This window comes from Monopterus albus, unplaced genomic scaffold (genome assembly GCF_001952655.1).
Source record: "Monopterus albus unplaced genomic scaffold, M_albus_1.0 scaffold146.1, whole genome shotgun sequence".
Lineage (NCBI taxonomy): Eukaryota > Metazoa > Chordata > Actinopteri > Synbranchiformes > Synbranchidae > Monopterus > Monopterus albus.
The window spans coordinates 310,964-328,359 of NW_018128026.1; the positions used below are offsets into that span (position 1 = coordinate 310,964).

The 17,396-nt window shown below is 40.9% G+C and overlaps 1 protein-coding gene across 5 annotated transcripts in view; it reads left to right on the plus strand.

The window, feature by feature from the left end:
- epha3 (eph receptor A3) overlaps positions 1-17,396 on the plus strand; it is an 88,034-nt gene that overhangs the window by 37,686 nt on the left and 32,952 nt on the right. For all 5 annotated transcript variants that reach the window (XM_020614440.1, XM_020614439.1, XM_020614441.1 and 2 more), the window contains 3 exons: positions 7,559-7,714; positions 10,018-10,377; positions 14,935-15,059. In XM_020614440.1, coding sequence (XP_020470096.1) covers positions 7,559-7,714; positions 10,018-10,377; positions 14,935-15,059 — 641 coding nt within the window. The remainder of the gene's footprint in view (positions 1-7,558; positions 7,715-10,017; positions 10,378-14,934; positions 15,060-17,396) is intronic.

Sequence of the window (17,396 nt, forward strand, 5' to 3'; positions counted from 1 at the left end):
CTCATTGTGTCTCAGTCTCTTTATCTCCTCTCATCCATCTGTCTGTTTATTACACACACACACAGTTTAGGGACACAGATTAATCAGAATGTAACTTGGACAGACATGGAATAAGGCCAGATGAATAAGAATTTGATGAAAGTGTTTATGAGTGCTTTAAAGTCCTCATCTATAGCAGTGACATTAACATCACCTCTCAGTGTGTGTATGTGTGCCTATGTTGTGGTGGTGTGTTGGTTGCCCTGGATTTTCTTACTGCCCTGGCTAATCTCTGGAGTGTGAGGATGGTGAAAACAGTTATTGCATCCTTGACAGATACAGCAGGGAGTTGATCCATTTCTGTGTGTGTGTGTGTGTGTGTGTGTCTGTGTGTGTGTGTGTATGAGCTTGTACAGTACTTGCCCTGTTTTGCCCCAGTTAATTGTCCTTCACACAACTACAGATTTGCACACACAAAGACACACACACTTGCAGTTTCACAAAATTGCCATTTCTCTTTCATGCTCCGTTTATTTCGTTTTAGGAAAAGACGCCACATGTGGTATCCCTCCATATTGTCATTATCTAATAGGCACATAAAACTTTATATTGTATATAAAGAACAAATCAGATGTTTTCATGATTGTTTGTGAAAGTATCCCATAAATTTGCATCTTAGATATCTCATGATCCTAAAGGTGATGCCACAGTGCAGCAACTGAGCAAACATGTACATTCCAGTAGGCATCTGATGTGTTGATCTGCAAAATTTCCCTTGAAATGAGCTTTTGTGAATGTAACAAAAAAAGAGGGAGGAAACAAAGAGTTCATACCCCCCTTTTTAATATTCACTGTTGTTGACACAAGGAGGCCAATATTTTCTGCTATTAAAATATAATTTAGTGTAGTCAACACACTTTGGCTATGCTTCATGTTTGATAATTACAAAACATTAATCATTATAATCTTCACCTACTGGAAATAATCACGTTTTATTTTAAACAGTAATTATAGTGAATCAGCGTGTTTTTGGAAAATATAGTGCGAAAGAAGTATAATTTTACACGCAGACCTAATATCACTGGTTGCTTAGGGTTTAATAACTGACAGTATTTGATCTGGTGTGATAATGTGCTTGTGTGGTAGAGGCGTTTCTACTTTCCTGTCCCTTTTCCTGTCTGCCACAATACCACTGACGTCCACCTTGTTCACCTTGCACCTCCTCCTTTCTTTCACCTCACCGCATCCCCCTTCTCTACCTCCCTTCAACTTCCTCTACTTCCTTTCATTCTCATCTCACCATCCTCATCAGGCTGCTTTATTATGCAAATCAGTGTTGGATCAGATCACTTAATTAAGCTTTACTGAGTCAGTTTGTACAAGCACTCACACACACACGGTAGCTTCCTTTCACATAGGCAGAAAGCGCTAGTGGTTGTGTGGTATAATGATTAGTATTCTGAACTCTGATTCACACACACACACAATATATCTAGGCAGTAGTCTCTTTGGGTGTGTATAGATAAACACATTTGAATAGCGAGGTCTCTCCAGGCCATTAGCTTCCAGTTAGCATCACAAATTCCAATCTGGCCCTTGACTGCTCAGCTGATGAACCCGAGTGCTTCATTTCTATGGCTGCTGAAAATGCAGCTCATGAGATCAAGGTGATTTTAAAACTGAAACTGAGGGTCAGACGTTGATCTAGTGGCCCATTTTTTTCCAATGGCAGCTCTGTGACAGCTAGATGAACAGAGCTGCTAGTTGTCCTACCACATAGAAGGTTTACTGATGAATATTTGTGACAAGTTTGAACTCCATTAAAATAAAACTGTGAGAATGAATCAAATCAGTCATGCCCATTTGTTTAGTCATTCATGTCCTTACACAGATTTGGATTTCTTGTAATAAAAATAGGAAAATCTCTGTATGCATTCACAACAATATTTTCACAACAGGCAAAATAAATAAATAAAAATATGCAATTCCATTTTTAAATGTCAGTAATGAGTTCATTATGTGAAACACTGCAAACATTTCACTTAGATTACAGTCTCCTTTCTCTCCTTTATCATTTAACCCATTGCCCATTTCACCATATTCCAGCTGGAAGTGAAGAATTTAGGTAATTACTGCAAACTATACAGACATACAGATGTCTAACAAATCAACAAAGAAACCACTAAATGCTGCTGCTAAAACCCACCTGATCTTTGGTCCAACTTATGCGGTGCCAGCACAGGACTGAAGCGACCACAATGTAAACTCATCAGCAATTATGACCTAAAAAGCTGAGGGCCATTTACAGTCCTTTGTTGTATTTTGATTAGCTCTGGCAGCTCTCGTCACAGTCGCCAAAACTGAATTACCTTAAATTTTTTAGTCTGGACCGTTAATGTGTCCTCCAGTTGATGGATACTGCCTCTGGAGGCTTTGGAGGCTTACACATGTACAGAATCACTGCTCAGAGTGGAAGGGAAAAGCACATGGTCTTCCATACTGACTCATGAATAATCTCCAGTATGTTTCCAATGTGATTATCATGGCAAATGACACAATAATTGAAGAGAAGAGAAATCGAATGTGCATCAGTTTGGCCCAAGACACAACCTATCAGTTCTGATGATTGCTTTCATTTATATTTGTGACAACAATTGGTTCGTTTTATTGGGTTACAGACATATTAGGTTCAAGAAATTGATTGTAATTCTCCATAATGAATGTCTGTGTCACTTTGCATGTAAGAGTAATATAGTCCTGAATTAGGGCCTTGACTATTAGAATGTGCCTTTCCATGACATGCACGTTTGTTATTATGGTTATCTCGGTGTTATATCATTCAGATGACAATATTTAATTGATGGAAATAAGCAGTGCAGTCTCTCATGAAAATGTAGAACAGCTACACTGGTCCACAGCGTAAAATGTAGTAGTGTCACATTAAGGGCTGCAAAACTAATGTGCAGCCCAGTGTCCTTCTTTGTGTTCTTCTTCTTGGTGTTTTATGGCAGTTGGCAAACAGTGACATGGTGCATTACCACCACCATCTAGACTGGAGGGTAAACGGTTTAGCCCTATAGAATGTTAAAAACATTAGGAAGGTGGTGTTTGGGGGTTGATGGATGGGTCCAAAAAACACCTGACTTTTAGGCACACAACCAGAGATCGTGTCCTGTGTGCAATGTCGTACTTTATAGTTGAGAGTGTTTTAACCAAACCCGGGTTTTATTGTACTCTAACCTTAACCACTTAACCATATATAAGGAATTTCAGCCAGTGCTTTTTGTTTTTGTTGCCATTTCACAGTTTTCAAGGCCTTATTGTGAGACTAGTATGTTTCGTGCTGCGGACCAATGTAACTATTATCCATTTTGCTGTGAGACTTTGTTGTAATAAAATCTATATAATTGAATTGTTTAGATGGTGCAATTTTGTATATTTTTCTCTTTTGTCAACAGTTTTTCCACAAAACTTTTATACAAGACATAATTATTAGACAAAGGAAATATTTCCACCAAAAAAACATGACAGTTTCATCAAAGACTGGGACTTTTTTTTTTCTTGTTACTTGTTGGCCCATAGGGAGATTTCATGGCAGGGGGCAAGATGTTTACTGTTGCCATGTTTCCAGTAACCTTACAAGTGGCTCCGGATAAGACCGCCAGCCAAATGCCTAAGCTGTCAAAGTAAATAACTTTTCCATTTCAAAGAGAGCTGTTCCAATTAACAAAAGAAGGATGGAGCAGCTGAAAAGCAGGGAAAGCCACAGAAAAGAACTGAAGGTGGGAGGGCATGATGAAGGGAGGTGGAGAAGGAGGGCGATGGAAGGGGAGGAGAGAGGGAGTGAAAGTAATTGCGATCTTGTCAGATTTAAAAAAGAAAAGCGGAGGTGGTATGGAGACAGGAAATCAGTTGTTGGGTCTGCACTTTGTTTTGGCTCTGTTTGTAGCAAGACTGAACCATGGAAGTGTGCTTGACTTTATGTGACTCAGAGAGAAAGAACGTGCAAGGCTGAAGCTTTGGGTCAGGCAGACACGTATATAGGGGTCAAGGGCAGAGGTACTTTCCCACTTTTTCGGTGATACGGTACAAATGATAAATGATGAGTGAATTCAGGGGTCAAGTGAGAAATAACACGCTAAGTGTAGTGTGATGATGTCTTTCAGATAATTACAGCATATTATAAATACTAATATACTGTATGTCCATCATTGCATGTGACAAAGCTGTATCTACCAGTCACATTCAAATTCCAGGTTTCATTTGACTCATCAAATTGTGAAACATCTTTGCTTTAGAATCACAAATTTGCACTATAATCTACGCTGGACCACTAGACCAGTCAATAGTCATGTTAATTATTGATGACGGTGTCTTGTGACCGAGACTATTGATTGAGTAAATCACTGCCCTAGTTATTTTACAGCCACCATATCATGTAGCTGCTGCAGTTGTATATGTGTACATGTCCTTGTGCACGTGTGTGTGTGTGTGTGTACTGTAATTGTTAGCGCACACTGCTCTTTAAAACTGAATGAAGAGATTGTGTTTCAGCTGTCATGATGCAGAAAGCGGCAAGAAATTATGTTAAATTACCATGAATGTGTCAGTATTTGCACAAATTTCAACTTAATTTCATATCTGTGTGTATGCATCACAAAGGGGTACGTACTGCGACAGTGATACAGTCCTCACATGCTGTTTCTTGCTGCTGTTATTGACTGAAAAATAAATAAAGGATGATTCATGAGGGATAACCTTCATATTTTTCTCTTCAGATATTTAATTTTCTCTCTATGTGCCAAGGCAGTGAGGCTCTTGTGAATGTGCTGGTGTCTGTGATTTTTCACACACACACACACACACACACACACACACCTTTTAATTAATCACACAAACTCTGTCATCTGAAGAGGTGCTGTGTTTCCCCTCTGGGGCCAGATGCGTGCACGTGCACACACACACACACAGATACTACTACACATGATATACTATCCACACATGCTCTTGCACACACTTCTAGTGAATGTCAGTGTAACACATCCCAGTGCTCCCCTAGATGAGGAGTTAACCTCCTGTGAGCCAAATCTGATTTTACCATCAGACTCTGTCAGAGCTGCTTTTTATCCCAGCAGACTCACAGGGACCTTTATTATCTTTTTCCAACTGTTATAAAAATATTTTTAGGGCCGCGGTCAAGAAAATACAACATATCACTGTACTCTCTAATGAAAAACTCACACTGTAAATACAGCTCTGATTATTAATTCTTTCACTGGAAATTTATGACCTTCACTTTGTGTCTAAGAAGTTTGAAGTGGCTGTGTTATGTGCTGAAAAGTCCACAGATATTTTTAACTTTCAAGTGGAAATGAGGCAGTTTTTCTCGTTTTGTGAAGTTTTGTCTTGCCAGAGTCATTTATCCAAGTGTAGTAAAATGCTCAGTTCATCCAGTTGCATAGCAGTGGGCCATGCTTTAAGCAATATCTACTGATGTGGCTTTTCTAACAAGTATTTATGATGTATGATATAGAGACACTTTTAATATAATGTCCAGTGCAACACCACCTGTTAAGGTGGAAGTGTCGCATTGAATTACATACAATTGTACAGGTGTACATAATAAAGTGGCTGGTGAGTGTATATACTGTATGTGTGACCCATTTGTAGTATGTCTTTAATAGGAACCAGGGACTGAGAGCCACAGGCAGATTGGGTCCTACAGTTTTAAACCTTTAGATAAATGAACCTTGTCTGTTTTATATCTCTGACAAGCAAAACTTCTGTGACACCTGGATATAAAAACCAAAATTATCAGTCTCCTGCAAATATACATATCTTCTATAACTGATTAGTTTCTAATCCTAAATGAAACCAGTGCCAGACGTCAGTACATATGGTAGCTAAATGGAAACAGATCCAGTTGGACTTGAGCCCAGTATCCAGTGAGCACAGTGAAGGCATCTTTGTGTGGTGTTACTCGAAAAAGGCTCAGTCGTCTGCTGCAATGAGGCCAATTCATCTTAACTTCTGTCTGTTTTATCCACACTTCTGTTTCATGTTACTTATGCACTTCTGCTGACACAGCAGATATCTCACTGCTTCTATTGCCTGATTGGCTGGGGGAACTGGCTGTCAGGTCATATTTCCTGGTGTGTCCTCCAATCCAGGTGGTCTGTTTTGTGTGTGTCAGCGAGAGATTGGGTTGTCATTCTATCAGTAGGATCATGATAGGGATGTTTAAGCCCGCTTCACATTCTCATACACACTCACACACACACACACACACACACACATGCATGCACGCATACAGTACACAACGTAGATAGGAGGCAGGTGAGTATTTAGTGCAGCGTGAGGTCCTTGGTGTGCCAGTGTCAGTGATGGATATGGCAGCAGTATCAGCAGTGTTGTCTTTTGCCGTAACATGTTGTCTAGCACCGGGATCTGTCAGACCTGTTCTGCTGAGCCCTCACATTCTGCTGGCTCGCTGCTGTTGCTGCTAGCTATTTTTTTAAACTGTGTGTGTGTGTGAATGGGAGAGAGAGAAGGAACAAGCCTGTTTGAATGAGTGTCCGTGTAATAGTGTCAGATTACTTTAAAAGTTCTCTCATTGCAATTTAATAAAATTCAACCCTGTTCAATTAGTGTCTTCCACATCCTTCTATGATTTAATTTCAGGTCATTAGTTAATTGGTTATTGACCAATTAATCAACACTAATCTGCCTGTGTCTGCGAAGCCTTTAATTTGAAGTGGAAGAAGTTTAACCAAGTGGTTTTAAATTGGGTTTCTAACACACAAACGTTTTAAAGGCCCTAAATTGTTGCCATATGTGTAAAATACTTAACAGAGTGTTGCTTTAATCCTGTGACCTGTTTTTTTTAATTTGCAGTTGCTATGTATTTTATTAGGGATACCTGTTTGAAAGCACAGTACTGCTGGTCTTAAACCTTACTGTCTGTGACCAATAAAATTCACTCTAATGGGAGTGGCTTTTGTAGGCTTAAATGCTTTGTAACTGATCATGAAGTCCTGATAAGATAAAAGATAAAGAGAATTTTTTCAGTGATCCCTTCCTTGTGATTTTCTTTCCTACTCAGAAACACAAATACATACACATACAATAGCATCACTTCACACAGGTGTAGTGTCACCCTATTTGCACAGATTGCACCAGATTTGTGGCGAGTAGGAGTTAAAAGAGCTGCTGAGTGCAGATTTAATACCACAGATCTTTAAAGAGAGCAGCCCTTTTATCTGAGGGGACAGTTTGCATTATTCACATTGTGCCTTCTGAAAGATGAACAGAGAGAGAAATAGAGACAAAGACATTCCAGAGAATTATCATTTTTTACTAGCAGTCAATGAATTCTTGTTGTATTAACAGCAGATTTACATTCAGACCTATTCTTGCAGTTTGGGTGTGTGTGTGTGTGTGTGTGAGTACACATTTGCTCTCCATCTTTCATTTCTTACTTGCTCTTGTTGCAGGTGCTCTGAAGAAAAATGTAGCTATTAGATAGCTGTTGATATGCTGGTTCAGCATGATGCTCATGGATGTGTTCTTTTGTCTCCAGTGTGTAGGGCAGGCTTCTACAAGTCTATGCTTGGGAACATGGAGTGTTCAAAGTGTCCACCTCACAGCTTCTCTCACTATGAAGGGTCGTTGCATTGTGGCTGTGAGAAAAACTACTTCCGTGCTGAGGGGGACCCCGCCTCCATGGCCTGTACCCGTAAGTGTGTGTGTGCTTTGTGTGTTTATACTGAGTTTATACGATCCCAGAGCACAGCTGCTCATATTATTTTATGAGATATCTGACCAGAGATTCCTCCCATGTGGTGCTGAAAAACCTTTCTCATTACACCATTAAACACACTCCAAAACCTGCTTTAATGTCCCACAATGTGCTAAATACTTTCAGGTGTTTTTCTACACCCAGTCCCTTTCGGGAAACACAGTTGTCTGAACAAATAAAAAAATAAAATTATGTGTTGCATACATTACAGTGCATAGACATATGGTCTACCTTCAGTTTAATCCAGAAGCTTTAGAACTGTCTAAAAATATCAGTTTTGGTTTCATTGCTTCCAATGAAAGTGACCTAACAATGTTTCTTAGTTTGCAGAATCTCATTTACGATTGAATTCCTACACACAATACAACTGAAGGTTGTAATTTCCCAGTTCAACAATAAAAATAGCTTAAGAAACAAAAAGAGTTAACATTTCTTATTTATTTAAGGGTCACTGAAGCCACGACTGCTGAAGAGCTCTCTATCACTGTTTCCTCTTTCTACAGTCACGTTTCCATTTGGTGATAATGCAACGCACCACAGCCACAGACAGAATCCTAGTTAGAAAGACGGTCGTGGCAGGTCCTTGTTGTGATTATCTCAACACCATCTTGTCAGCAAGGCGAATTTCACCTCATTGGGACTGACTGAGCAGCTCAAAGAGCTGCAAATGAATAGATAAGACAATGAACATGATTATCTCAGAAAAGGGACAGAGGCTGTTTAGAGTTGACTTTGGAAATTTGAAAATGTCAGCAGAAATATGTGTGAGGGCAGGACAATGTGAATACCAAAGTCACAGAAAAACTAGGGGAAAACTCCTTTTAACAGTCTGGTTTTTTTTCTGTTGTATTCAACAGATGTTTCTGTAACAGATGTCCTTACAGTGCACTCTGAAGAATTCAGTCCCACCAATTAAAAATACATTTATTCAATCCCCTACAACCCACAGCACTTCCTCCACAAAAGTGCACAAATAGTTCTGGTTTGTCTTGCTTAAATTTTTATTGCAGTAATTTGCTGAACAACACCGCCTTTTTCGAAATTTGAAGTTTTAGCATCTGCTGGCTGGAAAGAGCCTAAAGAGAATTGTCAGTCACACAAGTCCCTTTGTGAGCGATTGGAGATTACATATACATCCTCTCTTCATACAGACCATAATTTGTGTCACGTGTTAATCTCAGTGTCTATGTATTATTTTGACATTTGGAATTAGTGTATAATTGCCTGCATGTGTACATCTGCATGCCTGTGCAGGTAATATCTGATGTGAATAACAGTTCCAAAACTCTGATGTGGTCAGTGGAGTTATCTGTGTAGACGAGCCAGAGGACTGTCAGGGTCAGTTAGCATAAAAATATAGTCTGTTATAACTTCACAGATTATGGTTGACATACATTTATTTAGTGATACATGCATTTAATATAAGATAGCAGTATTATATTGAAATTTTAAGGCAGCTTCCAATCCTCCACGGTCGATTTGAAACCAACATGATATGGTTTGTATTTCCAATGTGTGTTATATGCATGGTTATAGACTATGTCACACTGGATGTGTTAAATGTTAAACGTCACAGCTCTAAAACCGAAATGAGGGTATCAGCTGTCAAAAGAACACAGGGGCAGCATTATGTTGGCTCTTTTAGTTTAGTGTAAATCTGCAAAGCTGTAATAAAGAAGGACCAGCGTAGCGCTAATATAGTGAAATCTCTGTGTAAAAGGGGCTTTTGATATACCATATTCATCTGTTCTACAGCTATGGGAGGAAAATAAATTCTTGTCAAGTCAAATAAACCAAACAAAGCATTTTATCTCGAGACACAGGCCACTAGGCCTATTTCAGTTCCTTTCCCTTACTTGAGATATTTGTCAGGTTTGTTTTGTCCTCTGTGTAATTCCAGTCATAGTTTTCATATAAAAATCTGGAAATACTCGGAGTGATCTGCTTGTGATAAAAAGTGTTTACATTTATATGTCAGCCTGAGTTTGACAAAGTTTTTTTTCTTACTGACTGATAAAAAGGGCAGATGGAAAACAGACACATTTTCTAATACTGCACTGTATATACACAAATTCATGGGACCAGTACTACTGTAGTTGGATGAATGGACAATTTCTTCCTTTCTACGGTACCTTCTGCCAACCCAAAACCTGTCTATGCTCCTATGCATCCACTGACTTCCTCCTCTTCTGTTTCTCACCTCCATCTCACCTCACTTCCCCCTCTTGTCCATCTACCAGGTCCTCCTTCAGCTCCTCGCAATGTTATCTCTTCCATCAACGAGACTTCAGTTATCCTTGACTGGAGTTGGCCAGAGGACACCGGGGGGCGCAGGGATGTTGCCTTCACTGTCGTCTGCAAACGCTGCCGTCGCGGCCCTGTTAGCGGCAGCGGTGCTGGCACCCAACATTGTGAACCTTGTCGGAGCAATGTTCGCTTTCTGCCAAGAGCCACAGGCCTCCACAACACCACGGTGACGGTGGGCGACTTGCTGGCTCACACTAACTACACGTTTGAGATTGAAGCGCAGAACGGTGTGTCTTCACTGGCACCCAGGTTGAGGCAGTACGCCACTGTCACCATCACCACCAACCAAGCTGGTAAGATGTCAGAGCAGATAAGTAGAAGGATAAAGGCATGCCCTGAGATCAACAGGCAGACATACATGTGCTTTAAAGTTCTGAACCAGTAGGGGGTTTTACGGAGTAACTGCTCCTGCTGTGTTCAAGGTGTGCAAATCCCTGAAATAAGCTGTCTCGTTTTTTTGTGTGAAAATCTTAAACTTACAAGAGTTACACTGATATTTTAGTGCTTAGTTGGTGCCTACAACCTGTACAGGTCTGCAACTGTCCAGACACTATACTGTATGATATTCATATATGGAGAAGCGTGTGTTTTCAAACATTCTGTAGGTAATACTGCAAAAGCATGAAATAAAAACGACCTAACATGGATAATATGCATGCATCTCTCTTTAAATCACATTCTATTTCTCTCTCTCCCTCTAAGTACAGTATTCTTATTGTTTAACACATCAGCTCCAAACATATGCACTCCCACTATCAGCCGTGGACATTTACAAGCTAATATCAGACCACTATTCTCTTGTTTTATGACCAGAATTAAATGTCTTCCACCTTTGAAAAAAAATACCTCATCCCTTTAAAAGACACCCTTAATGTGAGCATGGACTCCTAAAACTCCCATCAATCTTTCATACATCCAGCACTTAGAAGACAAGGGAGACAAAGAGAAGTGAGGCTGGGAAATTCTAAGCGTAAAAAAGCTGCAGTGAGCTCCAAACCTGAGAAATCCCTGTCTCATACAAGGAATTTTCCAAAGAGCCTGCTGTAGATCATGAAGTTGCTATTTATTCTATTATTTACATTTCTTCCCCTTCCCTTCACTATCCCCTCACACAGTTTGCCCCTGTATTTGTTTATGTGTTGTATCAACACCTCAGCATTTTTTCTGTTTTCCTCTCCTTTTCCCTTTCTTGCTTCACGTGGACAGATGGTCCTTTATTTCTACCTGTCACATTTCAAACCCAGCTCACATCTAGCCATTCTCTTTATGTGTGTTCATGTTTCTTTGTAGGACATTTTGTTCCAGATCCTAGAAGGTGATTTAGCAAATTGGTTTTTGAGCAGCTTGAAGAGTTTCCCTCATACGTTGTTATACCAATCCATCAGTGATAATAGCTAAATGGTAAGATTGGTCAGTGTGCCTTGAAGCCTGATGCAATGGGACTTGAAGTGGTTCAAGCTTTGTTTGTTTTGAGTTGGACCTCTGTGTCGCTGATTTATTTCAGAAATATAAGAGCTGTTAAAATGTGGGATACATTGGTTCTTTTTGGATATAGGATGCAGTCAGTCAGAGCATTTCACATTTTCAAAAATAAAGAAGGCATAATTGAAACAATTGCTGAATAATATATTACAAATGAAGATGAATATCAGAGATTTAGGTTTAGCACTATGCCTCTAATCACTCCTTTTCCTGTCATCTCCCTATAAATTCTTCCGCAGTCTCAACATCAGACGCTTTCATTTTTTATAACCCGCCCTCCTTCCCTTTCATCTACTGTACTTATCTTTCTTCCTGTCCCCTCCTTCTTCTTTTCTCCTTTCTGTCCCCCACTCCTTCCTCCTGTCTTCTTCCTTCCACATGGGGGATCTGCCATGCATGCCCGAGAGCAGTGTGGATCCCTCAGAGGCTTCCTCAATTATAATGTCACCTAAGCATCAATCATCTCCATCTTCACCTTATACCGCACCTGCTCCCTCGTCATTGAGGCATGGTCCTCGCTAGTGAATACAGTCATTTTTTTAAATTAATTCAGGATATTAAATATTAAAACTGTCACAAAAGTATTCAGTCAAGGTTAACCTCACACTTTCACAAAGTGTGCTGAATACAACTGGGACTAGAAGAGGAAAGATGGTGTTAAGCTCATGGCTTTGTTGAACTGAATTCTCTCCATATTGTCGCGCTGCAGTGGTGGATTTCTGATGACAGTTCGTTTGTAGTTCATTTGTCAATTACAGAGAAATTGTTCAGTTTGACTGTTTAGGTGCTGTTGAAATACCTTTATAGTAGTGTGTAGCAGCTTTAGAAAGAGCAATTTGAACCTGTGTGTGTGTGTTTGTTCACGTACAGGCACAAGTGTCTAGAATGAAGCGAAATCAGGACTTGTCATTTCTTGCTATGAGGAGAAAGATTAGTGGGGAATAAAAGTTACTTAATTAAAGACAATCCAGTGAAAAACACAACCTGGGTTTGGAAAAGTTTGGAGTCTTTTGTTAGTAAGCGCTCTAATCTGTGTGTGGTTAGTTAGGGGGATTCTCTCTGTCACTGGGATACATATTAGATTTAAAGAGGGCTTAGCAACACTAAGAGGCATGTTATGTGCTCAGAATATTGAAAGCCGTCTTTAAAGTTTGAGTGATCATCAGGAGCTTTGCAAATCACACACCAAGCACACACACACACACACCTTTGCCCCACCCTACTCACCACACACACACACACACAATGACACTCTTCTCACTTGCTACTGTAACAAATATCTCAGCCTGCAGCTGCACACTCTCCATCAGCCCTGAGAGTTTACAAGGATTAGGTATGTCAGTGCACTAGCCCCACCTGTCTGTCTGTCTGCGACATACGCACACACACACACACACACACACACACACACACACAAACCGATGCCAAAGCTGTTAAAAGTTGGATTAAGTGTTTCCCTGGGATGTAGTAGTGTGTCTTGGCTGTGATGTCAAGGTGCTGTCACATAACGCTCCCCCTTTAGCCTCCTTTGCCTTCCACTCTTTGTCATAACTATACTAACAACAGAGTAAGTGTGATTCACATTTAGAGTTGTTTAATATCAACAGTCTCAACTGCAGCTAAATTTGGCAGAGTTGGTTTGGTAGGAGAAAACACAGGCGCATAGAAGTACATGGATTTTATGCCACTGGACAGCAACTCTTTTTACTGAATAAATTGCTATCACTTCCAATAGTCCACCAATGTTTTACATGATAAATAGATGTGTTGCAACAGCTGTATCACGTCCCTCACATCACAGACAAATGATGCTGAAGGCCAGTTTTTAAGGCCATTATGGGCCTGATATGCTGCATCAGTTTTACAGTTACACCGCAGACAGAAACAGAGAGTGACAGCAAATTAAGTGCTTGGCAATAGGCATGCGGAGAGCGAGAGCCGGGGGGGAGGTAGCGAGAAGAAGAAGGAGGAGAGGAACATGAAGCTGCCTCCAAGCGGCCCAGACACAGTAAATCATTACCACCATAAACCACAGAGCCAATAAAAAGCAAAGCCTCACCCGGCTATCAGAACCAGAGGGAGAGGAGGAGAGGAGGAGCAGGGGGTATAGAAACAGATTCTCCCCATCTGGTTTCATTACTGGAGAAAAATAACTTCCCGTGGAAATACACTCGAGTGTATGCATGGAAAAGACAGAAACACACACTCAGACGCACTCTGCAGCCAAATAATCACAATCAAGAAAAGCTTGAACATCTCAAAGACAAACATGTTTTTTCCTGTGGTCTAATAAAATTAAAAGTCGATGCCTCAGATGCCGGGCCAGCCCCAGACCTGCCTGGCAATTAGAGAGCAGTAAAGAAGTGAACTGAGAAAGGGAGTGAAGAGAGAGATGCAGAATGAGGGTGGGTTGCAGAGGTTGATAGAGAGAGGGATGTGGCGAATTACTAGACTGGGACCATGTGAACTCCCTGAGGCAGGGTAATGCATGGGTGAAGGATCGGCGAGAGAGAAAATGCCAAAGTGAAAGGGATGGGGACAGCAGAAAGATTAAAGGAAAACAATGGTTTATAAATAAAATGGATTCAAAATAAAAGTACAAAACTTTTACAAAATGCAATGGAAAAATAGACATTATGATAAATTCTACATTAAAACAGATCAGTGTGTTTTGGTGAGAAATTGCTTTGTTATCAGTATAGCAGGAACTAACTTAAGTCATGTTTTGTGTGTGTGTGTGTGTGTGTGTGTGTGTGTGTGTGTGTGAAGCTTAATAAATAATTGAATGAGAGTTTCATATTCTCACAGCTCCAGAGACAGTTAACACAGTAACCAAACGCATCCTAGCTTTTCTTTAGTCTTGATGAAATTTGCTATTGATTCCTCCCCGAGATTACTTCTCAAATTTACACCGGCAAAATAGATATTTGCTCATGCAAGAAGGCAACACTAAAGTTTAATCTGTTAAAGTTTCTCATAAGACATGGATGAATATTATGCTGCCACATCAATAGAATGACCAGAATGAAGTTTTATCCTGAAGAAATAAAACTGAATCTTCTTGCCTAAGCACTATTTGCTGTATTGCTCTAACAGAGACTGAATGGTGCAACATGTGTTGCAAATCTGCGAGTGTATATGCACAAGCCAGTGTTTGCATTAGTGCACGCTGTCTCGTTCCAGCCAGCAGCCCTGGTCCACAGCCTTTTATGTGGCCCCACTGGGCTTTAGTAAACTGAATTAGGCTAACAGGAACCTAGACAATTGCCAGGATGCAACACCGGAGACTGAACTTCCACTGAAAGTCACAATAAAAGAGCTCTCTCTCTCTCTCTCTCTCTTCTACTCTGTGTCTGTTTCCCACCCAGCTCCCTCTCCAGTAACAGTGATCAGAAAGGAGAGGACTTCTCGAAACAGTGTCTCACTGTCCTGGCAGGAGCCAGAAAGACCCAACGGCATTATCCTCGACTATGAGATCAAATACTACGAAAAGGTTGGTGCAGAATACATTGCCATTAAAGCTTTGTGGTTGTGTCTTTGTGCAAGGCACCACCATAAACTGCACTTCTTAAAGGAATAGTTCAACATGTTGGAAAATACACTTACTTGCATTTCTGCCAAGAGATTGATGAGGAGAAAAAAAATGCAAGATCTAGCTGGTAAATATAAAGCTACAACCATAATGTAAAGCTGTTATTATTATTATTATTATATCAAACTCTTGGCAAGCAAGTGAATAAGCAATATATAATAAACTACTGAAATGCTTTACATGCAGATGTTGCTGGGTTGTTTTTGTTTTTCTTCTTTTTAATTAGTTTGAACCCAGAAGTCACTACAAAAAAAAAAAACACTTTAACTGGTAATTTGAAATTTAAATAAAATTCCCCTTAAGGCAGAGACACACTAAGCCAACGTAAATGACCTAGCAGTGACCTAGGCCGACTGTTGCATCTTCTCACATTGCCTTTGTCTGGACCAGTTGAGTTGAAAAATAGGCACATTAACACACTACATGGACCACAGCCAATGGCAGACTAGCACCTTTCTGCTTTCTGAACCTCTGAGAGAAATAATTCCCCCTACCATCAGGTGGTGGTGTATGTATTTGACATTCGGGAAGGTAAAGAAGAAGTGCTAGAGTGCAGAGATACAAGCGTAAAGAAAGTAGCTCTCATTCAAAACAGCTGCTATTTACAGCTGCTTCTAATTAAGAATATCAGAATCAGAATCAATTTATTGGCCAGGTGTGACGGACACACGAGGAATTTGACTCAGGTACATCGGCATCAATGTGCAAACAGTAGACCAGCATAAGGCTGTTTAATATAACAAAGTAGCAGTAACGGTGCAAACAATGCAGAATAAGCAGTATAAACAGACAGTAAACAATGCAGACAACAAAGGAATGTTCATTGAAATGAGAAATTGAAATTGGGGATAAAAATAGAGTACTTAAAACTAGAGACCTCTATGACTCGGTATAATCTGTACAATGTATATTTACAGGTATTGTACTGAGGGTTATTGTCCAGTCATACTGTCGTTGGTTAAGTGTTCATCAGAGTGACAGCCTGGGGTAAGAAGCTGTCCCTGTGCCTGGTTGTCTTGGTGCACAGTGACCTGTAGCGCCGTCCAGAGGGGAGGAGTTCAAACTGATTGTATCCGGGGTGTGAGGGGTCAGCAGTGATCCTCTCCGCCCTCCTTTTGACCCATGCCGTGTACAGGTCCTCCATGAAGGGCAGGCTCACATCAATGACCTTTTCTGCAGTCCTGACTGTCCGCTGAAGTCTGTACTTGTCCTGTTTGGTTGCTGAGCTAAACCAGACAGTGATGGAGGTGAAGAGAACAGACTCGATGATTCCTCTGTAGAACTGTATCAGCAGCTCCTGGGGCAGGTCGAACTTCCTGAGCTGGCGCAGGAAGTACATCCTCTGCTGTGCCTCCTTGGTGATGGTCCTGATGTTGGACGTCCACTTCAGGTCCTGGGAGATAGTGGAGCCCAGGAACTTGTAGGACTTTACTGCTGATACAGTGCTGCCAAGTAGGATAAGTGGGGGCAAGGTGGGAGGGCTCTTCCTGAAGTCCACTGTCATCTCCACTGTTTTGAGCGTGTTCAGCTCCAGGTTGGTGCGGCTACACCACAGGACCAGCTGCTCAACCTCTGGTCTGCAGGCTGACTCCTCCTCGTCTTGGATGAGACCAATGACCGTTGTATCATCAGCAAACTTTAGGAGCTTGACAGAGGGGTCCTTTGAGATGCAGTCGTTGGTGTAGAGTGAAAACAGCAGAGGGGAGAGCACACATCCCTGGGGGGCACCTGTGCTTATTGTCCAGGTACTGGATGTGGTTTTCCCCAGCCTCATCTGCTACTTACTGTCTGTCAGAAAGCTAGTAATCCACTGACTGATATGTCTGATAAGAATTTGCAAATGGCACTAAATGTGTGAAATCATGGATACTACAGCAATACGCTGAAGGGGCTTCCTGAACCATTCCCTTCTTGCATTAATTCACTTAGCTGAACAGTCGGTCAGTGACCTCTCTCTTACCGAAGAGTCCCAACTGGCCTGACCCTGATCCAACATACTGAATCGGATGAAAAGCCACAGATAGGGTCTGACTAGTGCCAACAGTCTATGATGCCTCCAGAAGACAAACCTAGACAGATGCTCACCGATGGCCCACCGGTGGCCGAAGGCCAACCATCTGCTTGGTGTGTCATGGCCTTTATACCCAGTCTTTGATTAGAATGATCATGGTTTCTCACTTGTAGATGCTATTAATGACTTGATTCCACATTTCGGTGTTTACATTGAAAAAAACGCCC